Source organism: Lepidochelys kempii, chromosome 1 (assembly GCF_965140265.1).
Source record: "Lepidochelys kempii isolate rLepKem1 chromosome 1, rLepKem1.hap2, whole genome shotgun sequence".
Lineage (NCBI taxonomy): Eukaryota > Metazoa > Chordata > Testudines > Cheloniidae > Lepidochelys > Lepidochelys kempii.
The window spans coordinates 67031299-67057660 of NC_133256.1; the positions used below are offsets into that span (position 1 = coordinate 67031299).

Sequence of the window (26362 nt, forward strand, 5' to 3'; positions counted from 1 at the left end):
AAAGTGCTATATTGCAGCACTAACACTTAATAGGTTCCCCCTTGTTTTAAGCTCAAAATAAGCCACTGGCTTTTACAGGACAGTGATATAATCCTTGACTTCTATTCAAATTTCGAGGCTGTATCCAGGGCAAATGCTAAATTAATGCAAGATCAAGAAGCTGCTGGTACATTTGATTTCAGTTTAGAATTACTGGCACATGATCTCTCTACCACAGGTAGAGGTTCTAGACTATAAAAAAAGGTAAGATAGTACCGAAAGGCCTATGGCACTTCAACTTCCTAAAGAATAACTAAAACAGAAACAAAAATAGAAAAAAAAGCTCTGATGTCCAATTTGAGATTCTACATGGGAAAAAAAAAAGTGAACCTTTATATTTTTATTAAAATGTTTGGTCAGAATAACTGCTTCATCAGCTGTAGTTAGAGAAATGAGCTCTGATTTTAGCAGGACATCAGGCACACATCTGCCTGGAAATTTTGATACATTCTTTCTGGTAACAGTTAGTGGTTAAAAGAAAAAGTTATAACCACCAAACAGGATTGAAATGAGTGATTCAGCAGAATGTGCAGTACACTTGGTGGCGATGTTCAGCTCAGATACAGAACTATTGAGTGCACACTGAGAGGGAAGTCAACAAGCCTGAAATGTGTTGCTTGCTACTGCAACAGGCAATGCTTCAAAGTGGGCTCATATTTTTGTTTTCCTAATCCTAAACTGATAACAGAAAAACTAAGATGACTTGATTTTAAAAATAACATTTTAAAATCAGAATTTCTTTCAAGATCTCAAGTGCGAAAGTGGCTACAGGAGAAACATAAAACTGAAGATTAAAGACTGAGTATCAAGTGTTCTCTTCCGCCAAAATATTAAATCCTAGTATCAAACTCAGTCATGGGCTACATCCTACTTCCTTAATGTACTCATCAGACTTCTATGTCAGACTAAAATTCTGCAGAATTTAAAGCTTCCATGTTTAAAAAACAAAACAAAAAACAACTCATGTTTTTAAAAACCCTGCCGATTGGGAAATGATACTATGTTCTTTGACAGAGTCTTCAGAACTGGCTGATAAAAATAGCAATATTGAACATATCCACTACTGGACACAGATATATACAAATTACAATTCAAATAAAAGTATGGTGAACTGTAGCAATTTTGTAATTGATTCTCAGCATGTTACTTCAACAATGCTATAAACAATATTTATATTTTGCATTCACTATATCCTTTTCTGTTACAACTATTTAAGAAAACCAAAAATATTTAACGAACAAATCAGGCAGACTAATTAGTCCCTCATAAGCACAAATGGCATCTCCATTAGCAATATTTTTTTTTAACTATTTGTTCACCAGAAAGCGACAAACATTTCATCAACTCAAAAGTGGTCAAGGCAATTTTTGACAAATTTTGTTGAAAAATTTACTTCCAGATGGATACTAAGTATGCAAACTTCATTTTGAGAGGACTAGTTTTCAGTAACTGAATACAGGAGAGTCTGGCCTTCTCATCCTTAATAACACAGCTAACAACATTATTTTGTAGGTTATCCAACATATAGTCACACATTAGAAACAAAGGCCCTGATCCTGATCTTAACTTTATGCATGTGAGTAGTCCACTAAGTTCAATGAGACTATTCATGTATGGAATTTAAGTGGTTATAGGACCAGGGCCAAAATTAGGAACAGTATTGGATCATAAGGTCTTCCGTTACATGGTTTGTTAATTGCTCTCATCATGCTAACACAACACCACTTATGTTACCAGATTAATACACAGTACTGTATGATACTCCCTGCTGATCCTTTGCAACTCCAGCTGCAGTTCTATTTATCAAGAAAAATGCCAAATGAAAAGAAATGGAGTAAATACCAATGAATCTCTAATTCAACATTATCAATATTTTGCAGTGGTTAAAATATGTGCCCCTTGAGTCCACTTCTATAACACAGCTCATAATCCATGGGAGGCACGGGGCGGAAACTAACAGTTTCTCGGGTTATTTAAATGCTACATCTGAAAACAAAACTAAAATTAAAATAAAAAAAAACATCAAAGGCTAGACTAGGTCAGCAAAGTACCCTGAAAAGATAGTTTAGGGATGCAACATATGAGAGGCAGGTAATCCTTTAACAACTAGGTCCCAATACTTTATTTCACTATTCAAATGATATAGAAAACCAGGACTATCACAGCAGTCTTCAGAAAACACAGATCAACAGGCTAAGCTGAGATAAGAAGAACATGCCATTTATGAATATGGTTTATTACCATGGTTACAAGCTTTCAGAACAGGCCTCTGATTGGTTGGGCTGAGATTTTGCAGTATATCTGTAAAAGCGAAGAACAAAAGAAACATAATACAATCATCCATTAACTTTCAGAGGTGTAACCATATTGCCAGGTAGATTTTTTTCCCCTTCAGGTTAAATATTTCTGGGAGCAAAGCAGTGTTAAATACCAGTAAAATATCTGACTCAATGGAGAATGTTATGACTTTTTCTTCCCATTTAATTATGCTACTATAAACCCAAAAGAGATATGGTGCATATGTTTCTGTAGAAGAGTCTTGTCATAACAATCAGGCTATGTTAAGTTCAGTACATTGATTTGCAAACTGGTACTGACATCAGCCAACTGGAATGAGCATCTCTGTGAAATTTGTCATTGCAAGAAGAGGATTATGCATGCTGCTAGGACTCCAAGGAATTCCAGCCTGCAGCACACTGCACTCATGATACATTTTTTAAGCAAAAATGTCTTTCTATGTCATAATTCCTTAGAAAGTAACATGAACAGGTATAATATTCACCTTTAGGCCTTGGTGTCCGTTTTCTCCGGTCTCGGAAAGCAGCACCTGACTGCAAGGCCTCCAGCAGGCTATCCATCACTCCTGTCTCGTCACCCTCTGTGAAAAGAGATGGAGGGAATTCCATCAGACCCTCAGGGTTACCACAGCAATGTCAAAGCATACATGAGAGTGGAAAAAAAAAAGTCTTGTGCCATTACTAAAATTAGCAATTTCAAACATAGACAAGCCTTTAACTTGCCCATAAATCAGCTCTCATAATGAAATCAGTTTCATTAGCGTTTGTACTGCTGTTCAGTAAAGTGGACCACACTTTATTTGATTCACTTCACACAACTGCTTTCTATAGTGAGATTCAATACTACCTTCAAATGGAATATGGTTCTATTTACGTGTGCGTCTCTGAACCCTGTATGAAACCACAACCCATTGTGAATCACACATTTCACTTGCAGAAACTGGTTACTTTTAGAGAATCAGCTCCTCGCCTAAAATCAAAAAGTTGTTTAGGACACATTTGTTATTAAAATTCTGTTGTCTGAACTGATAGCAAAAAATTGTACTTCTCTGTAGACTTTTGAGAGCCTGTCTCCCCAAAAACATTCATCACATTAGACAAAAACGATAATTTGAGTCACTGTTCTATAAAATCAAGCGAAAATCATTTCTCTACATGAAGCCAATAGAATAACACTGGACTAGAGTTAACATGGATTATAATGAACATGTTCATAGATAATGTACAGAAACCAGCTTCGCGCTCTCGCTTAATAAACTGTGGTCCATATTAAATAATTTACCAAATTTAGAGTATTTCTATTTATTGTATTAGACACAAAAACACGGTCCCATAAGTATAAATGTTACCATAAATGAGGTTACTCATTATTTGTGTACATGCATTTATACCAACAGTACCATGAATAAACTTGCTTACGTTATCAAATAAATTCATGATTAGAGCAATTTTGACCTTCAGCGTCAAGTTTACAACATCAGAGTAAACCAACTGGTCTACAGAGCTTTCAGATTAATGACTGAAAGCCATCTGCACCAACCTCCACTTTACTTGGAAACCTCTAGGAATGAGTGAGTTTGCCCTGGAATATCTAAATGATACTGCCATAGACATTCAAATATGAGAGGCACATCTTGCCCGTGTGAAGGCAATATTTCACCAAATTCAGAAGGCTGGATTAGCAGTGAAAATGGAGAAGCACAAAGTAGAGAAATGGCAGAGGTATCTTACTTGGGACACCAGGCTGGAAATAGGAGCATCACTCAAGCCATCTAAGATGGAAGCTATAAGAAACCGCGCCATTCCTCAAACCAAAAAATGGGCCAGATCTTTTATTCCTATATTCATATGGACCATCATCTAATCTGACCTTCTGTATAACACAGACCATAGAACTTCCCCAAAATAATTCCTAGAGCATATCTATTAGAAAAACATCCACTCTTGATTTAAAAATGGTCAGTGATGGAGAATCCACCACAATCTTTGCTAAATTGTTCCAAAGGATAATTAACCAAACTGATAAAAATATGCGCCTGACTTCTAATATGAACATGCCTAGATCCAATGTCTAGCCACTGAATTCTGTTATCTCCACTCAGTTTGAAGGGCATGAACAAAAATGTCTGGTTCCAAGAGATAAGTTGTTTGGGGTTGCATTCCAGTAAAACAGAAGAGAGAAGCCTAAGAACTAAGGAGGACACATGAGTTGAGATATAAATATGAAAAATGCTATCTAAAAGCTAGGCATCATCATCATGATGTCTGGCATCCTGGATTCTAACCTAGCCCAAACTTTAATATCCCCTCTATCCCCCCCAAAAAATCCTCGAAAACAAACAAAAATAACTTCCTAAATATAACCTTTCCTGATACAGAGGTACAGTCACTACTTCTCTAATTTAAAAAAATAATACATTTAAAAATAAAAATAGGAGATATAAAATGTTAGTTTTCCAGCCTTACAGCTAGGTAAAACAGTCACTGCTTCAAGCAAACCCATTTCAAATGTAAATCAATTCCTTCACAAATATTCTTGTCACTTAAAAATTCTCTGTGGTACCACAATACATGTAATATTAATATGGGGGCCAAAGATCAATCAGATTAATAACTTAATTTCTGCAGCTACGCAATTAATTGCATTTATTTTGCACTACTGGGCCTTTCACCTGCATTTTGTGCATGAAGAAATCTTTTGTAAGACTACTTATAACTTCAAATAGCTGTGACAGATTAGTTTCCCTTTTTCCCAAATATGGACATTCCCTCCAAAGTTACACTGGTCTGAAGGACAGGACAGGCACTATTCAGCTGCGGTAGGCTTAATATCCAGTACTACATGTCTGTTTAGGGCTAGAAACGAAGATTTCCATCTCTTCCTTACAGTATAGCACTTGTTACAGACCTAAGATACTGATCCTTAAAATTGCGGAATTATTATTATTTGTGGGGAAGTTATTTAGTTATTTCTATAGCTTTATTAGTTATAATTTTCTTCTTCATTTGCAAGGCTCACAGGTAATAAGGGATCCTATCTTTACAGGAAGAGGGATATGAAGAGAGAAGTAACAAATATTTATAAGACTAGCTAAAACATTTAAAAAATAGTATTCCTGTATGTGGCATATATAAATGATGGTGAGGAGTGGTATATAGGTTTTCTTGACATGCATTTAGGATGACTTGCATAACCCACTAGTGGTTAGGCCCATTATAATTAACATGGCAATCCCAAATTCGTGACAAAGAAAATCTTCTTGCTACACTATATTCTACCCTCTGCCTTTTCTTATGTTCAGACTCCACCTGACTAATTTCATGTGATTTTCTTAGATATTCACGTTTGTGACTGAAATACACGCTTGATATCAAGACAAAGGTGAAGCTCTTGGAAAACTTGAGGCACAACCTTTCAGTTATTTGAGTTACAAAGAAGGGGAAAAAAAGTCTTTGTCATTAGTAAAATCTGTAAATGTTATGCATACTAGTAATTCAAAAGGGGCTGAACAAAAAAGCATACCCTGAAATTTGTACCATCACTAGTTACTGAGGAATAGTTGTGGGCTCAGTTTTGAGGGGGAAAAAATGAATAAGTTTATGCAACCCAAAAAATTCCTTATTCATCTCAGAATTCTGCATAGTCTAACAAAGCCCCCACCCCTTTCTAACATCATGCACAGACAGAGAAAAGCCCATTCTGCCTGTCCATCTTGATCAGGGTCCTGGCAGAGACAGGAACTGTTGCTTTCAGGCTCATTTCAATGTAGCTTCTGTCCTTTTCTTTTATGATCTCTCTCTCACACCCCACCTCCCCCGGCCCATTTACCTTTTCAAGACCTCTACAGACTTTATAGTTATTTCAGGAAGAATTAAAGAGCAGTTTTCAAAAAAGATGAACTGCAGCATAATCTACTACATTATATAAATACAAATACAGAATAGAGACTTTAAATAATTACATTATTCCTATTCAATTAACAGGAAAAATAACCTTTTGAAGTGTAATTATTAATGCCATTTGAGGGTACTATCCATTTTTCACACTTGCATGCAATATATTGTATTTACAAATTAGGCTACAGATCAAGGCTTCAGATTATTAGCAAACGAAACCTATTGTGTACATGTTTTTAAAACTCAACTTTTCTAGTAATTTTTCCTTTCGTATGGATATAGTCACAAAACTAGGTTAATAATCATTACACACAAATTACCGACAGTTAATTTTCTCCATCCAAAACACAGAGTAAGAGCTAAACGTTCAAATTTCTGTGTCTGTAATTAGAAACCACATTTCTATTTTGGCAGCTATTGTAAGTGCAGATTTAAATGCCTACACATGAATGTAGGCAAGTAAATTAGTATGTAGGTGCCTAAATACAGATTTAAGGACCTACTTTTATGCAACCAAATTTGGCAGGAGAGATACAAAGTAAATATGTTTAAAATAAGGGCATTAAAAATTTTAAACAGAAATATACTAGAAATATTAGTTCTCCATCAGCAGGAATAGAAGAACATGATTGTCATAAACCCTGTATTACAACATAACGCTTCCTACACTCATAACTTCAGATCATGTATGTAAACTGCTGACCTGAAATTATCATATTTAGGATTAACCAATGACTACTCAAATATCAGTGATTCAAGATATAAAATGATTCAGCTAAACAGTTTTAATGCACTGGCATATTGTTATCACATATATCATTTTGAATATGTGTTTGAACAGGAAAGTACTATGTTGTTATAAGATTACTTGTGGACAGAGATACGACTTTTCACTTTAAAAAATGCTTTCCCACCTTTCCACAAAGAAACAGTTAAAACAACGTTGAGTCACATTAAGGATGATAGGTTTCAGAGTAGCAGCTGTGTTAGTCTCTAAGGTGCCACAAGTACTCCTTTTCATTAAGGATGATAGAAGTTCACTTTACCAAACCAATAGTATCTAACAGTGTGACCCTATATAGAAATATTTTTCCTCTTTAAGGTGTTGTGTCTATATCCTGCTATCTTCAAAATCCTGCAAATCTTTTTGAAGAAATGCTAGTCAAACTGCAGGGCAGCAATTCAGGAATAATTTAACACATGTGCTGTCAGCATTACCTAATCCAGCTGTGCAGTTAAGAACTTTATCTGAGACCAGGGAGTTAGACTGTCAGTTTCCATTGGGATCTAACTGATGACATGGCAATTAGACAAAGCTCTTTGTTATACTGTAATTAACTGACAGGATCAAACCTCAACCCAGATGATTATGCTAATAAGGCCAACTGAGAACTTTCTAACACCACCTACTCTAAAGAACTCAAAGACCTCCCACATCACAATTTACCCAGGAACTTAAGGATATCATCAAATCCTTTCCCAAACAACTCCAAGAGAAACTCTACAAACACATCCCCTATGAACCCACCAAAGGGACCTTCTATATCTTTCGTAAGATACACAAACGAGGGAACACAAGCAGACCCACCATATCTGGCCATGGCACTCTTACTGAAGAAGTATCGGGACTCTCAGAAACCATCCTCAGAATTACAAAGTTAACATTTTAACTCATTTAACATTTATAACCTTATTTATTTATTTAGTTCTCATATTTGGATGAGGTTTTAGGATTCATATATAGCACTTCCGAATATTTAACTACATTTATATTATTATCAAGTCTGAATTTCCCTGGCCTTCAATAGAATTGTTTATACAAGAATTCCTGAGCTTTTAATTTTAAAGTTGGTGAAAAATAAGTTTTGGAACCCAAACTATAAAATTCCAGAAGGTAGAAAAATTTTACTGTGTTGGTAATTTGTATTACGGTGGCAATAAATTTAACTGTCTTACACAGAAAATAAATGTACTACACTGGTGCCATAATGAGTTAAACCTCTGTTGTTAAATAGACTGATGATTTAGTATCTACTACAAACATAGTAGTGAAGTTGAGGTGGAAGTACAGTTGGCAGCTATTTAAACAGAAGTTCAGTTCCCAAATCTAAATTTCTGACAGTGGTAAAAAAAATATAGCACCGAGAGTGCAGACACATTACGCAGATTTATAGTTCTGTAGGAGACAAGGTAGGCAAAGTAATATCTTTTATTGGACCAAACTTCTGCTGGTGGAAAGACATACTTTCCAACTACACAAAGCTCTTCTTCAAGTCTGGAAAAGGTGCCAAGAACCTTACAACTAAGTCTATGTTTACACTGCACACCTTACAATGTGCTGTCCCGCTGCAGTCACGCTGTTGTAAGGTGCGCAGTATATCCACTCTGTTGCTGGGAGAGAGCTCTCCCGGCAACAAAATAAAGCCACCCCAAAAGAGGGGTGGTAGCTTCGTTGCCAGGAGAGCGGCGCTTTTCATCGTTAAAACTTTTGTGGTTCAGGGATGTGTTTTTTCATACTCCTGAGCAACAAAGGTATTAATTATGAAAGTGCAGTGTAGACAAAGCCTAAATACAAGATGGAACAGATTGTTTAGCATAAGTAGTTTAACATTTATTTCAAGAGAACGTTCACAGTGAAGTATCTCATTAATATCTCTCCAGTATGAGGGCTTCTCGACACTTAAAACGCTGCAGCACTTCAGTAAAGACACTACCTATGCCAATAGCAGGGATTCTCCCATCAGCATAAGTACTCCACCTCCCTAAGGCTGTCTACACTGGGGTTAGGTTTGTTTAACTATGTCATTTAGGGATCTGAATCTTTCACACCACTGAGCAACATAGTTATCCTGCTTTAATTTCATGGCGTAGACCAGGCCACAGCCAAGTTCTGTAGGAGAGCTAAGTCAAATGTTTACAGAAATAGTTCCCCTCAGATTTAAATTATTGTGGCAACACAAAAAGTTCAAATCAACTCCAAAAGAAATGAAAACTACAAAGGAGCTGCTAAGAAAGGACAAGAACTCGTATTAATAAGAATTACAGTACTATCCAGGCTGCAGCAGACATTGCTAAAATTGTGCTCCATTTCTGGAGCTGAAAATATTAGGATGAACCTCTAGTAACTGAGAAAGGAATGGTAATGGCAATGAGAAATTACAGATTACTGTTTTGCCGTCTGTTCACATTCTGTATTAATTAGTCAAGTATTCTAATATTATTTCTATACCCTTATGCAAAAAATAATTTCCACAGTGATAACACCTCATACTTTATTTGCATGTTTGCAAAGTAGCAGCGTGGCTCTCGTGCCTGCAGAAGTGTCTCAGCTAACTAATACTTCTCTCCATGAACTCCTTCAACAATCCAGGGGGAATGCAGGGTAGCAGGGAAGGGGGTAGTTTAGGGGCCGTGAGGAGTGCAGCTCCAAGTCCTAATCTATTTGATACATCAGGAGCAACCCAAGGTATCTGATGTGACTGCTACAGCTCCTGCCGTAATCATGAAAGGAGTTGAGATTTGGGCAACCCTTGGCATATCACAGGCACATGGCTGTGATTGCAGGGGGGGAGGAGGGAAGCACACAGGCACACGAATATTAGTGTCTATTATCTGCGCAACATCCATGTGTAGTGAGGGCTGATCTGACTGCTCATCTTGCAGGGACTCTGCACATGCTCCTGTGTTGCCATGGTTACTGCCCAAACTGTTTCCCAGAATAGGGATTGTCAGCTGAGGGAAGAGAAGGTGAAAGTGAAAGTCTCACCTTTCTTAAAGAATGCACCGTTTGTGCCTATGGTGATGCTGTCTGTATCTTTTTTAATTTAAATCGGCTTTTTTTGATAAAATGTTTTTTGATAAAAAACCTATCTAAAGATATATTATAGCTCAAAGATATTTCATCATGGAATAGGGATTATAAATTCTAATTCTATAGTATGAGACAATATATTTATGTAATGTTTACGAAAAGTTTTGTAAATGAGTTCCAATAGTTCATGGATTAGGGACCCAATCTTATGGGGTTCCAGAGGCTTCTGTATAGATTATTTAGACTAATAGGACTCAGTGCTCAGTCTAGAAGATACCATCCAAGATGAAAAGGAGGACTTGTGGCACCTTAGAGATTAACCAATTTATTTCATAAGCTTTTGTGAGCTACAGCTCACTTCATCGGATGCATAAAGTGGAAAATACAGTGAGGAGATTTATATATACACAGACCATGAAAAAATGGGTGTTTATCGTACACATTGTAAGGAGAGTGATCACTTAAGATGAGCTATTACCAGCAGGAGGGTGGGGTGGGGGGAGAGAAAACCTTTTGAAGTGATAATCAAGTGGGCCATTTCCAGCACATTTCCAGGAGGAAATAAGGGAAAATAGTTTTACTTTACACCCATTTTTTCATGGTCTGTGTGTATATAAATCCCCTCACTGTATTTTCCACATTATACAAAGTAAAACTATGATAGTGTTTCAGTCACATCATCTATGTCACTTAGCCACAGTATATCACCTGCAGCAAAAACAAAAAAAATCTCCATCATCCAGAAACAACCCTACATAAGTTTGTGATAAGAACAAGCAGATTACAAAAAGAGGTAATTGATGAAAAAAATTGCCCAGTTTGTTTATGCAACAAACTCTCCTTTCCATAGGATTGAGAACCCACACTTCATTAACATGGTTCATTCATTAAGACCAGGATACAGTCCACCCAACAGAGCAGATGTCGCAGGCAAATTGCTGGATAAAGTGTATGAAAGAGAAATTGAGCAGTGTGCATAAGGTCTAGAGAGTGAAATTGTTAACCTGAGTCTTGATGGGTGAGCAATGTCCACAATGATCCTGTTGTATGTGCTCGTATGACAACAGAAGAAGGGAATGTCTTCCTTACAGAAACAATTGATACATCAGGAAATGCACACACAGCAGAATACTTACAAGAAGTAGCAGAAAAAGCTATAACAAACTGTAAAAAAAAAACAAACAAACAACCAAACGTCTAGTACGCAGCTTGGTCACAGACAATGCTGCAAATATATCCAAGATGAGAAGAAATGGTTTAGAACAGAGTCCCAAGCTGATAACATATGGTTGCAGTGCTCATTTGATGCACCTCCTAGCCAAAGACTTCAGTGTTCCAGAAATAAAGGCTAATGTTGTTGAAATTGCAAAATACTTCCATAACAACCACTTTGCAGCACCTGCTCTGAAAAAAGTGGGAGGAACCAAGCTAACTCTCCCACAAGACGTGCGATGGAACTCAGCAGTGGACTGTTTTCAGCACAATATCAAGAACTGGCCTAATCTGATGACAGTTTGTGAACAAAATCGTGAAAAAATAAATGGCACTGTCACAGCTAAAGTTCTCAACATTGGGCTTAAGAGAAAGGTTGAACACATGCTGAGTACCCTGAAGCCTATTTCTGTAGCCTTGAACAAAATGCAGGGAAGTAGCTGTTTTATTGCTGATGCTGTTGAAATTTGGAAGGAACTGAGTGAGATCTTAAACGAGAAATATGCAATGACAGAGTTAAATTACAAGCATTAAAAAAACAAATGGGACAAGCACTATCTTCAGCTCATTTGCTTGCAAATACTCTCAATACTAGGGTCAAACCTGAAGTGCTGAAGAAGAGGAGTTGGCTATGACATGGACATCCAGCAATCATCCCTCTATAATGCCAACTATAATAAACTTAAGAGCTAACGGTGAGCCATTCGAGAAATATATGTTTGCCGATGATGTTTTAAAGAAAGTCACACCAGTGAACTGGTGGAAGTCACTTAAGCACTTGGATTCAGAGACTGCCAAAGTGATAATCCCACTTTTAACAGCAGTAGCTTCTTCTGCCGGTGTAGAAGGAATATTTTCTTCCTTTGGACTCATTCCAAATTGAGTAATTGTTTGGGACCTGAAAAAGCAGGAAAACTTGTTTCTCTTTTCCAGATTATGAACAAACAGGAAAATGAAGATGAAGACAACTGAGTTAGCTGCAGAAGCCAATATTTTAAGTTTCTCATGTTGACCTGGCTGACATAGTCAATTTAATTTGTTTTTTTTAAATATTTCATTTAACTGTTTGTTAAAAACAATTTTAACAAAAACAAACCTGATTTTTAAAAATTGAATGTTTAACTAAAATTCAAGAATTCATATGCTTGTTTTGTTAAAATATTATATTTTTGCTGTTGAAGAAAAAAAATCCAGAATGCATAATATTGTTGTTTTAGTTAAATAAAACTATTTAAATGTATGTCTGGTGATGTTCTCCTCCTAAAACAGCATGGCAAGAAAATCCTCCAAATATTAATGATTAACCTGTTGAATTGGAGATAGTTCACCTCCCAGTGATTGCATAAATATCTGCTTCAATTACCTTTGGAAAATGTAATAACCAATCATTCATTTTCTGATATAGCTGTAAAACTAATCTGAAAAGTTTTCAAAATAAATCACTTAAAAATGTATAGTGTGTACCTTCTAAAAAGGAAACCTATATCTGTCTCTGAATTGTGAAGAATATGCATTAAGGTTATAACAATCAACAAGAATGCACTTTTATGTAGAAATCCATGATTAAATTGAGTGTTCCTGACTAGTGATTTAAATTAATTTGATTTAAATAAAATCCACCCTGAAGAGCATACAAGTTACCTCGGAACAATAGCTATGAGGTGATGAACCTATGACATGATGAACTACTCACTTGCTCATTCTTTCCAGTACCAGGAATTTAAAGCGTGGCAGGGGAGGGACTCTGCACAGAATGTGTTCTAGTGGTGGGGACACATGATAACTTGGAGTAGCTCTGTGGGAAGGGGAAATTGACACAGAGAAGATCCCTTTACACATTGCATCACAAAGGCAAAAATCACAGACTCTTAGAAATGTAGGACTGCAAGTGACCTCAATAGGTCATGTAGTCCAGTCCACTGCACTCACAGCAGGACTCAGTAATAACTAGACCGTTCCTGACAGGTGTTTGTCTAACCTGTTCTTAAAAACCTCCAATGACGCAAATTTCACAACCTCCCTAGGCAATTTGTTCCAGTGCTTAACTATCCTGACAGTTAGGAAGCTTTTCTTTATGTCCAAACTAAACCTCCCTTGCTGTAATTTAAGCCCATTGCTTCTTGACCTATCCTCCAAGGTTCACAAGAACAACATTTCATCCTCCTCCTTGTAACAACATTTTTTGTACTAGAAAACTGTTATAATGTACCCTTGCTCTGTCTTCTCTTCTCCAGAATAACCAGGCTCATTTTTTTCAATCTTTCCTCATAGGTCATGTTTTCTAGACTTTTAATCATTTTTGTTCCTCTGGCCTTTCTCCAACTTGTCCACATCTTTCCTGAAATGTGGCACCTAGAACTGGACACAGTACTCCAGCTGAAGCCTTATCAGTGCAGAGTGGAGTGGAAGAATTACTTCTTGTGTCTTGTTTATTACACTCCGGATAACACATCGAAGAATGATGTTCACTTTTTTTGCAACAGTCTTACACTGTTGACTCATATTTATCTTGTTATCCACTGTAATCTCCAGATCCCTTTCCGCAGTACTCCTTCCTAGGCAGTCATTTCCCATTTTGTATGTTTGCAATTGATTGTTCCTTTCTACGAGGAATACTTTGCATTTGTTCTTACTGATTTTCATCCTATTTTCTTCAGACCATTTCTCCAGTTTTTTCCAGATCATTTTGAATTTTAATCCTGTCCTCCAAAGCACCTATATTACCCCTCGCAGCTTGGTATAGTACACTTGTAAAGTTTGTGGACACTCTATGCCATTATTTAAATTATTTATGAAGATATTGAACAGAACCTGACTCAGGACAGATCCCTGGAGGACCCCACTTGATATGCCCTTCCAGCTTGTCTGCGAACCACTGATAATTACTCTATGGGAAGTTTTCCAACCAGTTATGCACCTGTCTTAGAGTAGCTCTATATAGCCTACAATTCTCTAGTTTGTTTATGAGAAGTCATGCAAGACAATGTCAAAAGCCTTACTAAAGTCAAGGTGTACCATATCCACCGCTTCCCTCCATCCACAATCTGACACTAGTCTATAAATAAACAACATAAAATAAAATGCTATAAATTCAATAATTTAGGAAACACTCAGATAAAAAAGCCTTTTTAAAAGATAGCTACGGTTGAAACACAGCTGTCACTGACTACTGCTAACACAAAAGAAAGTTTTGCACTTGCACTATATCCACTTCTGCAAAAGCCTAAACATTAAAAAAGGTTATACATGAAAAGTTAAGGCAACTACTGCCAAATCATCCTTCCTCATTCACTATCACCCTGACTCTCTGTCCTGTAAGTTACACCTCGGTGTAAATGTCTATCATCTCATTTACCTGAGGATTTTAAATATTGGGTTATTAGAGTAATATAAATATTAATAAGGATAATGTTTTTAAAAAGCCAATTATTGTGGATTTAAACTAATTTTAGGACCCTTCTTGTTCACCTGGGCTATTTATTTTTTATAGAAAAAGGAAGCAGCTACTATAAGAAAAGTATGTGACATTAAATATGCATTATAACCAGAATAGACCAAGTTTGTGCACATTAATGAGCTCTGTTCATAATAGACTGGGGTGCTGATTGAACAATTGTCACTGAAAGTGTAAAGTCATCTATATATAAAGAGGTCAATAAAGTCTACTATTTACGAATTATTCTTTTCATGTTCTTTGTGTATGTCACAGCTCCAATTCAAATGAAGCTGGCAAGAATGGAAGCAATCTTTGTTTTAGGTTACTTGAAAACTAATATTTCCACTAATGTCATTTTTCAGGGAACTATTTCCCATACAAATCACTTGTAAGCAGCAAGGAACTGAAAGTTCATGAGCACATTTTTATTTTAAAATGAAATCAGCGTCTCATAAGATCTGTTATTTGTAACATAATGTAATATATCACTATCATAAAGTTGTTTCTCTCTTTAGGCACTATATGCATTTGAAGGTAGTAGATCACAGAGAAAAAAATCATATTTTAAAAAATTTAAACTGTATTTAATTTTAAAAATAAATACTCACTAATCAAATCGGAAAGTTTCTACATAGGCACAATGAGCACCCAAGTTGGCAGCCATAATTGAGAGAGAGAGACTGAAGGAACAAGAAAATTGAGGTACTCTTCAAACTCACAGTTGAGCTCCAGGGTTGATTAGATTTGGGTTACTGTGGTCACAGGAAAGCCTCAGTGAGGTTAAGAGTGTGCAAGCCCCTTGTATGGAGTTGGCCATAGCAGCACTTTGTACTCTTTCCTCAGAACCCAGTGTGGCTGCTGAGTGGAGACAAAAGTAATGATCAGCAGCAGAGCAACACCAGAATCAACAAGAAGGGAAAGCCAGAGGGAAGACTGGAAAGTTACTACTTTCCTTTTTGAAACTGGAGTTCTTCAAGATGCGTGGTCCCTATCTGTATTCCACTGTAGGAATGCATGTGCTCCATGTACCTGAGACCAGAGGTTTCTTGCAAGCAATGTCCATTGCTCCATGCCCACCCCCCTGCTCTCCTCGTGCTCTGTACTGAGGGTATAAGGAGTGGGGTGGACTGACTGCCTGCCTCTCCAGTTCTTTCTCTGCTGCAAATTCAGTCATGATCTGAAGCAGAGGGGAAGAAGGGAGGGTTGTGGAATACAGATATGGACCACACACTTTGAAGAATGCCAGTTGCAACAAGGTAAGTAACGTCTCTTTCTTCTTCGAGTGTTAGTCCCTATATGTATTCCACTGTGGGTGACTGATAAGAAATACTGAAAGAAGAAGTGGGTGCGAGAATGCACCCGGTAAAGCTGCTTGTAGAACCGTTTTCCCCCCAAAGGATGGGTCAGTGGAAAAGTCTTGGATCAAGGCATAATGTGTTTTGAATGTGTGGATGGAACTGCATATCGCTGCCCTGGCAAATTACCTCTTGAAGTGATGCCACTGAGACTTATGCCCTTGCAGAGTGAGCCCTGGCCCCATGTAGGAGAAGGAGCCGTGCATCTGAGAGAGTCAGATACAGCCAGAGATCCTCTGAGAGGATACAGCTTGGACTCATTCTGCTATGGCAACAAACACTCTAGATGATAATCTGATCGGCTATATTTTCTGCAGGTATAATGCCAATGCTCATCTTATGTCAAGGGAATGAAGTCTCCTTTCCTCACCAGAGGCATGGGGCTTTGGAAAAAAAAAATACAGGGAAGTGAATTGACTGGTTTAGTTGAAATTCTGAAAATATCCCAGAAGTGAATTTTGGATGTAGTCATGGTGAGATTTTGGAACACTGTGTGTAGTTATTCATCTATTAGTGTCACAAGCTCTGCCCATTCTGATAAAGCTGATGTAGAGAGACTCTGAGTGAGTGTTGAGTTGTGATGCTACCATCAGTGACTGAGGTTTCTGATGGGTACTCTTTGCCCATACTGGCAGTTCTCAGTCTTTTGACTTAGGTAGTAGTGCTGGCATTGTTACTGCTGATGAGGAGTCTGGTACCGATGGAGCCCTGCTCTTATGAGCCTTTTTATCATGGCCCTGGGACTTAGGACATTCTAAGTCTTTAGGGGCTGGGTGCAAAGGCTTGTTCAGCTTGGAGAGGAATGGACTTAAAGGGGGAAATCCGCTCTTGTGTTTATGAGTACATTCCCTGCTCTCCTGATGAGACCCTGATGGAGGGTTTATAAGTGTGCTCTCCCACGCTCCTAAATCAGGCCACATGACAGGAGGTGTACTCCTTGCTCACTCTGGCCAATGTATAGAGGAGGTTCCCCCAGCCTGGGTCTGACTAGGCATTCATAACCTTTTCCACTAGGTGTTTTTTAAGCTGGAATTCCTGAACCTGTTAGGTATGGCTAGGGAAGGAGTGACAAATATTGCAGCCGATGGAGCTATTTACTTCCCCAAGGCAGTAAAAGCAGTGCAGGTGATCACCGCTGACTAAGAAGGAATGGGGACAGGAGACTGCTTTTAAAGCCCGGTGTTCTGGGCATAGTCAAATTCCAGTATCAGGAGCCAGGGTGGTGGTGGTAGGGGTTCCTGGGGTGAGGAACCTAACTAAATACTGACTATACTATTAAAGACTATTTACACTAGCTATACTAAAGATAAAACTTTGAAATATTTATAGGTTGAAGACAAGGCTGAAAAAAACCCAGACACTCCAGATACTGGAGGTTCTGGCTCAGGCCATGTGGCAGTAAGAAGGAACTGGAGAGGCAGTCAGTCCAACTTGCCCCTTATACCTTTGGTACGTAGCATGGGGTACAGGGGCACAGGTGCGAGCAATGGACACTGCTTGCAAGAATTCTCTGGTCTCAAGCTAAGGGAATGAATATGTACCCACAGTGGAATACACATAGGGACCCACAATTGAAGCAGATCCTCTCTTCTACTCTCTCCTACAAAGGAAGGAGAAAGTGCCTGGTTCCTTTGCAAGCCTTGACTAAGGGAGAACACCCATTAGCTTCCTCTGAATACTTTGAAGAGGGAAATACCCACCCAATGAAGAGAAAAGACCAGTGATGGTACAGAGACAGAAAGACAGAATGTGAGTGTGTATAGACTGGGAAGGGGAGAGAGGTGATTCAGTTGCTGTGAGCTTCATGACAGTAGTAGTCCTTAAGGAGAAATTGAATGTGGAGAGGAAAGTGGCCTGCAGAACAAGTTCACAGAGGACAGTCCATGAATAGGGGGCAGCTTGGAAGCAGTTGTGGGAGAAGCAGATATACTTGCTACTAAAGTTAGTATCATTAGTGCAGCAGAGAAGGGGAAGGGAAGGTGAGATGAAGAAATTACTTTGGATTCTTGCATGACATGCAAGAGCGTGGCTTCCTAAAGAACTTTCTCCCTCGGAAGATTGCCACGCAGCTTGCTTTTCCCTCCTTCTACAGATTCCTGAAGTGTTGAATATAAAGGTTAACTTTTACTTCTCTATCTGTACTTTGTATCCGTGTATTACTTTGTATTATTAAAATATATGTGCTAGTCTTCACTACTGCATTTTCTACAAAATCCACTTTTGTTTTTCATATTTCCCACAGTGTTTAACCTAATATACAGGTGTACAAATAAACAGAATTATAAACCTAATTATAATGCTCAGTTGTTTCTTGAACTTAACATTCTATGCTGAAGACTCAATAATATAGAGGACTATTGCCAGTTATTTTGGCTGCTTCATATATATTTGAACTGAGGTAACTTGTATGGCTAAATGTATGGTTCAGGATGTAAATGTGCATCAGGATCCTACTATTGTCCTGGGGCCTGTGATTTTCAGCAAAAGTCACCTGACTAATCTATGTTAGAAATGACAAACTATCAAAACTGTTACTCTTAAAGAAAGGAGATTGCTTGTGTGATTCATTGTGGCCAGTTTGAAGGAGTTTTATTAACATACTGATTCTCACTCACAGCCAGGAGGATTACTCCAATGGAAGTCTCATGCGTTGGTGCTGGGAGTAGAGAGGGTAGAAAATACAGGAAATTTCTACTCCAGACAAAGTCAAGTGTTTTACCCAATGGCATCAGAATTGTAATTCTTTGCATATATGCACAGCTGAAACTGAATAGTCTAAACTGGAGTAAAAATTCAACATCCTGCTGTCAGGTGGAATATGACTTTTTGTTTTGAAGTCTAGTACACAATTATTGACAAAATCCATATTTCACAACTCAAGGACAGAAATTAGAAACTAAAGCTAGTTTATTAAGAAATAATATACTAAGCACTCCAATAGAGTTTGCAAAATTAGAATTGTTTATTCTCAAAGAACAGGTTGAATATAAGGCAGAAAAGGGCTAAAACTGAGGTCATGATTTATTAGATCATTTGAAACATGCTGCTGCTGATTATTTCAACTCCTGAGTAACTTTTACAAAAATTAAAACAAAAATTATATTGTGGATTGCAGGTTTGATGTGTAAGAAATCATTGTGGCATCACTTCGCTGCTTTTAAATAAGAAAAAGCAGACTATGTAAATAACTACTGATTAAAGTGGCTTGTTCCCTAAGCAGTATTCAAAGTGATGCACAAAGAAGATGCCACAATGATGGAGTTCTCAATTATAATACAAGAAATGTAGCTGATGTTATCACAGTTTTAGGGTTCTTTACACTGTGATAGGATCAAAATAATTGATTGGTATGCTTTCTACTGAGAATCTGAACAGCATGAACAAAGCTAGTCACTGAATGTTACTAGTATGCATACCAGGGGCATTTACATAAAGATCCCTTTCCATTAGCTATTTACCCTTGGAACTAGAGAATGTTATAATTTGAACTGGCATCAGAAGAGCAAGAAATCTTATTTACAAAGCATTTCATCATTAATTTAATATATTTGAAAAGAGTTTGGAGGACTGAGTCTGTTGTCTTCTGGTTTGCTTTATCAAAAGAGTCAATTTTTGCATTATTTTTGCTAAGGACTACCAGTTTTAGAAAGAATTCAATGTTTAGGTGTTTTAACTGAATTAAATATTTTCTTAGAATCAATGTGGAGCCACAATGAAAAATATGTAGCTTCTTTTTTTACCCTGTCAACTTAAGGCCTATTATTATAGTGAGCCATTTGAACCCAAGTTGTTTGGACAGATATGACAAATGTCACTCAATTTGAGTCACAAAGTTCAGATCCAGATTTTTTTTACACCTGAAAGTATGGAGATGTTTGGACCTAACATTTGGGTTCAGATCCACCTCTTTGAAAAAAACCCACAAGAAAATAGAGTTATCGTAAGCGTGGTTAATTTTAATTTCATGTAAATAATAAAATTTGGGGTTTTGCAGTTAGAGAGACACACACCTATGTTTTATGTCTGAGAAAGACAAGATGCCATTAATAGATTTAAAAATTCATGCTGCATTGCATATTTATAAATATAAAAATTAAACTTTATGAAGGTTTAATATACAGTTAACATATTTATCTAATTTTAGAAAACAGTGTGAGCATTTTTAGAGACCCAGGTTATTGCCATCCAGTCCTGTGTACCAGCCTCCTACAGAGCATATTTACTCTGGCTCTGGCTGGTAGAAATGGATTTAACTCTTGAGACCTGATCCATTTCCCATTGAAGTCATTGAAAGTCTTTCAGTTGACTTCTCTGGGAGATGGATCAGGCGTTTAGAGAGTACAAAGAATAAAAAATAATAGTTTCACTCTAAAGAGTTGTACAAAACAAAAGTGTATGCGTAAGCCACAACAATGAAAAACTATGAGACAGAAAACTTACATACTGTACATGATAGACTAGAGTGTCTAGAAAATGTATTGAATAAAACAAATATTATGAAATAAGTGACACACCATAGTGGCTTCAATAAGTGGAGTCCAGACCCCCTTACATAATATACACATTATTATTAAAAAGCAACCATAATTCCTTAGTTTCCCAAAAGAATGGAACAGCAATAAAGGTATTGTACCAGATACGCAGATAAATAAATTTTAAAATTCTTTCTAGCTGCATATCTCATCACCTGGAACACAAGTGAAGGATCAATATATTAATTTTGGTAAAGGAAGATTGTCTTAAAGATTAAAGAAAAATAGATATTAGCCTTCTATTGCCATTTTTTTCCTCACTGAGAGTTGAAGGGAACATTTGACAAAATGGCAGCTCCTAAGAAAGCAAAGCCAGATGTCCGATCATTTCAGCCTGCTTGGACAGACGCATTTGGATTTATTGAAAAGAAGGACCATGCTATTTTGCTTTCTGTTATGAAAGTGTTGTTTGTCACACATCAAGTGTTCGACATTTTGAAACGAAGCACGAGAAAACCTTTCTTGACAAAGCAGACAAGACTAATCGATCAAAAAGGCAATAGCAGCCTATGAGAAGCAAAGCAGTATTTTTAAAAGCTTAAGTGTAAGTAAAAATCAAGCTACAGAAGGAATTTACAAGATTGCACAGTGCATTGCAAAAAACGGAAAGCCGTTTACAGATGGGGAATATATAAAAGAAGTTTTTCTCAGCAGTTCGGAGATTTTGTTCAATGATTTGCCAAATAAAGATACAATCGTATCTAGAATAAAAGAACTGCCCATCTCTGCCAGAACAGTTGAGAGACACATAAGTGAAATGGCAGAAAACATTAAGGAAAAGCAGAAGACTGCATTGAAAGACACAGCAGTGTTTAGTGTTGCAGTTGATGAGAGCGTGGATATAAACAACATTCCATGTTTGGCATTTGTTGCAAGATGTTGTCCTTCCGATGAAATCCAAGAGGATCTTTGCTGCCTAAAACCCCTGCATGGTACAACAAAGGGGGAAGATATACTGGAAAGTTTTGTAAACCATTTTGAAGAATGAAGAGTTGACATCAGAAAAATATTTTGTGTGACAACAGATGGTGCTCCTGCCATGGTAGGAAAACAGAAGGGATTTGTAAAGTTACTTGAAGATCAAATTGGCCATCTGACAGTCAAATTTCACTGTATCATCCATCAAGAAAAACCTGTGTGCTAAACTTTCTAATTCGGAGCTTAATAATGTGATGAATACAGTGTACAAATTGTGAATTTCCTTGTTGCTCAATCTGCGTTGACTCACCGACAATTTCAAGCACTGCTGGAAGAGATGGACAGTGCTTATAACGACATCCCACTTCACAGCAACATTCAGTGGCTAAATCGTGGCAAGGTTTTGGTGTGCTTTGTAAACTGTTTTGATGCACTCAAGGTCTTTTTGTTGGAAAAAGAACAAAACTACCCCGAACTGGATGATGACAAATGGCTATGTAAGCTCATGTTTCTAACTGATACTACCGCTCACCTAAACGAACTCAACTTCGGTCTCCAGGGTGCAGAGCAAACAGTTCTGGATCTTTATGAAGCCTGGAAAGCATTTGTTGTGAAACTAGCAGTTTTTTCCAGGGATATTCAAACTTCTACTTTCCGCTACTTCCAACTCATAAAAGAGCTATCGACACGTTGCACTGTCAATGTCGATGAGATTGGACAGTACATGCAAGAACTGGAATCAGAATTTTCTGAGAGATTTCAAGATTTCCAGCGATTTGGCCCAATGCTTTGTTTTCTAATTAAACCTGAAAAGTTCAACGAAAGCGACTTTGATTTGCCTGTATTTCAGTGGATGGGTGCTGAAGATTTCGAAATGCAGCTCATTCAGTTAAAAAGCTCAGAATTGTGGACATCAAAGTTTGTGGATCTGCGGAGCGCACTTGAAGCTACCGAGAGAGATCATGGGGCCTCTGTTTGGACGTGCTGGATGTCCCTGCCAGTGAAATTTAACTGTTTGAAAAAAATTGTGTTTGCAATGCTTTCAGCATTTGGATCCACATACTTGTGTGAACAGGCATTTTCACACATGAAATCTGTCCTCCGTCCCTCTCGGAGCTGGTTAACAACTGATCACTCAGAAGCCTGTGTGCACCTTAAAGTATCCAAATACGTGCCAGACATTGGAAAACTCAGCAAGGAAAAGCAATGGCAAGGATCACACTAAACTGATAAGATCTGCATTTTAATTTAATTTTAAATAAAGCTTCTGAAACATTTTGAAAACCTTGTTTACTTTACATATAACAGTAGTTTGGTTATATAATATATAGACTTACAGAGAGACCTTCAAAAACGTTAAAATGTATTACTGGCACGCAAAGCCTTAAATTAGAGTGTATAAATGAAGACTCGGCACACCACTGCTGAAAGGTTGCTGACCCCTGGTATATATATAGGTGTCCTCCGAAAAGGACACACATCATCTATATATATAAAACCATATACATAAAACTTCCTGAACTGCACAGATCTGACTAGAAAGATTGCTGAGATTTGTGGCTTCTTCCTCTCTACCAGAGCCTCCAGAACACCCCAGACTCACAAGGACTATTGCAGGAGATGGAGCTTTAGCCTCACGTCATGACTTCTGTGTTCTTGCGGAGAATGACAAGCAGACCGATCATCTGCTTGGTATACGAGATTCTGACATACAGAAAACATACGTACTGCGTCCACCTTGAGGGATAGGGCTATAAGCCCACCAGTTCTGAGCTGATAATGCTAATGAACCCTGTACAGTGAGTGGAGTCTGATCATTAGAGATCAGTTCAGCGGGATGGAGACATTTCATGGTGGTCTATATTAAAGATCAGAAGTAGTTCTGAGATTTTCGTGAAGATATGTGGAAGTTTACCCTGAGCTAAGAATTAGTGAGCTGGACACTCACCAGGTTCTGTCTCACTGATATGGGTAATAAGAGGGAACTGATCAAACGTCGCAGTTGTCCCACTCTTTACACCCTCATGCTCCGTCAAAAGGAGGCAAAAGACACACACATGGCCCTGATGGACACAATACTATTCAGAAAAACTCCATTCTCATGCACATGAGGTACATGTACACTCACAGTGGGATCCACATTGACACATACTCAGAGAAAAATCTTAGCTACATAAAAGAAGCCTATTGTCATAAAAGGAACAATTACAAAAATCAGTTTCCCTTAGTTAAAATATAAATAAATTGGCTCTGTGATTTGGAAAGTGACTTTGTTCACATGTAACATAGTTTCTTTTTCAGCTTAGCTTTAATTGAGATAAATCATTGATACCTGAATACAAAATGTTAAATAAATAGTGAATGGGAAAGTACTGAGCACCATTTTCAAGGTCTAACATAACTTGAGAAAAGCAGATAAGCTAGAACAGCTTGTTAATAAAATCAAATTTAAGAACAGCTTTGCTGTACTATTTATTGAAATAATTTATTCTGCCTCTCTTCCAGAGTACATCAAGATAATAACAAAATAGAGGCTGTAGTTTCATTTCATGTAGAACACTAGATATGAAAAGCTGTTTTCCATATTACTCACCTGTTTTCATTTCTAACAAGCGCTTTTTCTTTTGTTGCCTCTCTAATTTTTCTTTTTCTGCTTTCTCCTTAGCTATTCTAGCGCGTCTCTGTTTTTCCTCTGCTTCTCTTCTTCTTACATTCTCCTTGGCTGCTTGCTATTTAAAAAAAAAAAAAAGAGAGAGAGATACTGGTAATGAAACTTAATGTAAGTAGTTTCAGACAGAACAAACTTGTAAACTATAAAAATGAAAAAATACCTAAGTTATATTGCCAGTCAAATAACTCTTGCTAAAAGGTCACTTGCACCTTCTACCAAGTCTGTTACATATTAAATAATATATAATCTGAAGATATTGTACTTTCCATATAGTATATTTTACTCTCTAATATATCAGTCTAATATATCATTAGGGAGAACCACATTATAGGAATGGTGTAATTATCTCCAAAACAAGCATTATAAACCCAGAAAATTCAGCATTCAAGTTAACACTGAAATCCCAGCAAGTTAAGGTATAGAGAAACAGTTAAGGCACCCAAATAGCCTTAACTCCTCCCAGCAGCAAAACCCTAAAATGCCTGAGTGCTTATGGTCCCAGATTAAACATTTTCTCCTCTATTGTCACTACAAAGGGGAAAAAAGGCATCAGCATAGGTTAGCACAAACTCTTATCCTTCAGAAGAACTCAGGAAAAACTTCCCTTTTTCAAAATAGCTACAATCTCCTTTCTCAATGGGTCTGAGGCCACAGGGTTGCCCTTTAGCTAAGGTGACCAGTACCTTTCATTGTTCCCCACAGGACTGAAGTCAAGCCACTCTCAGGGAAGATGGAAGCCCCTATGCTATCAAAAGGCATTGTGAGGTGCAGATGAATTAGGTCATGGCTATTTTTCCTGAGGACAGCCTGTGGCCTCAGGCACTCTGAAGAACATTGTTCAGTCACTGCTGAAACACAAACCCTCACTCATGAAGAAGAAAAAACAGAAAAAAAGCTACCATTCATCCTAATGTTTTTTTTTTAAAAAACTGCCCATTACACCATATCTACTAAAGATTCACTTCCCTGCCAATTCGGTTCATGACCTGAACTTTGAAAAACACTGATTAATGCAAGTAGTACGGGGAATAAGCAGGAAGAACTCAAAATGCTAGTAAATAAACATAATTATGACATAGTTGGCATCACAGAGACTTGGTGGGATAATACGCCTGACTGAAATATTGGTACAGAAGGGTACAGCTTGCTCAGGAAGGACAGGCAGGGGAAAAAAGGGAGAAGGTGTTGCCTTATATATTAAAAATGTATCCACTTGGACTAAGGTTGAGATGAAAACAGTAGACAGACTTGTTGAAAGTGTCTGGGCAAGGATAAAAGGGGTAAAAACAAGGGTGATGTCATGGTAAGGGTTTACTACAGACCACCTAACGAGGAAGAAGAGGTGGATGCGGATTTTTTAAACAACTAACAAAATCATCCAAAGCACAGGACTTGGTGGTGACTGGGGACTTCAGCTACTCAGACATCTGTTGGGAAAATACCAGCAGGGCACAGATTACCCAACAAGTTCTTGGAATGTATTGGAGACAATTTTTTATTTCAGAAGGTGTAGAACGGTACTAGGGGAGAGGCTGTTCTACATTTGATTTGGTCAAATAGGGAGGAACTGGTTGAGAATTTGAAAGTGGAAGGCAGCTTGGGTGTAAGTGATCACGAAATGGTAGAGTTCGTGATTCTAAGGAATGGTAGGAGGGAGAACAGCAAAATAAAGACAATGGATTTCAAGAAGGCAGACTTTAGCAAACTCAGGGAGTTGGTAGATAAGATCCCATGGGAAGCAAGTCTAAGGGGAAAAAACAATTGAAAGCTGCTGGTAGTTTTTCAAAGAGACATTATTAAGGGCACAAAAGTAAAATATCCCATTGCGTAGGAAAGATAGGAAGTATGGCAAGAGACACCCTGGCATAATCAGGAGATCTTCAATGACCTAAAAATCAAAAGAGAGTCTTACAAAAAGTGGAAACTAGGTCAAATTACAAAGGATGAATATAAACAAATAACGCAATATATTGTGACAAAATTAGAAAGGCCAAGGCAGAAAACGAGATCAAACTAACTGGAGACATAAAGGGTATCAAGAAAACAGAGACTAAAATAAGGAAAGAACAAGTTAAAAATTACTTAGACAAGTTAGATGTCTTCAAGTCACCAGGGCCTGATGAAATTCATCCTAGAATACTCAAGTAGCTGACTGAGGAGATATCTGAGCCATTAGCAATTATTTTTGAAAAGT

General features: G+C 37.5%; 1 protein-coding gene across 1 annotated transcript in view; it reads right to left on the reverse strand.

Annotated features, from left to right (window-relative positions):
* DIAPH3 (diaphanous related formin 3) overlaps positions 1 to 26362 on the reverse strand; it is a 504213-nt gene that overhangs the window by 108265 nt on the left and 369586 nt on the right. The window contains exons 25-27 of the mRNA XM_073325081.1: positions 24091 to 24226; positions 2822 to 2917; positions 2281 to 2340 (exon numbers count right to left, since the gene is read on the reverse strand). Of these exons, the coding sequence (XP_073181182.1) occupies positions 2281 to 2340; positions 2822 to 2917; positions 24091 to 24226 (292 nt within the window). The remainder of the gene's footprint in view (positions 1 to 2280; positions 2341 to 2821; positions 2918 to 24090; positions 24227 to 26362) is intronic.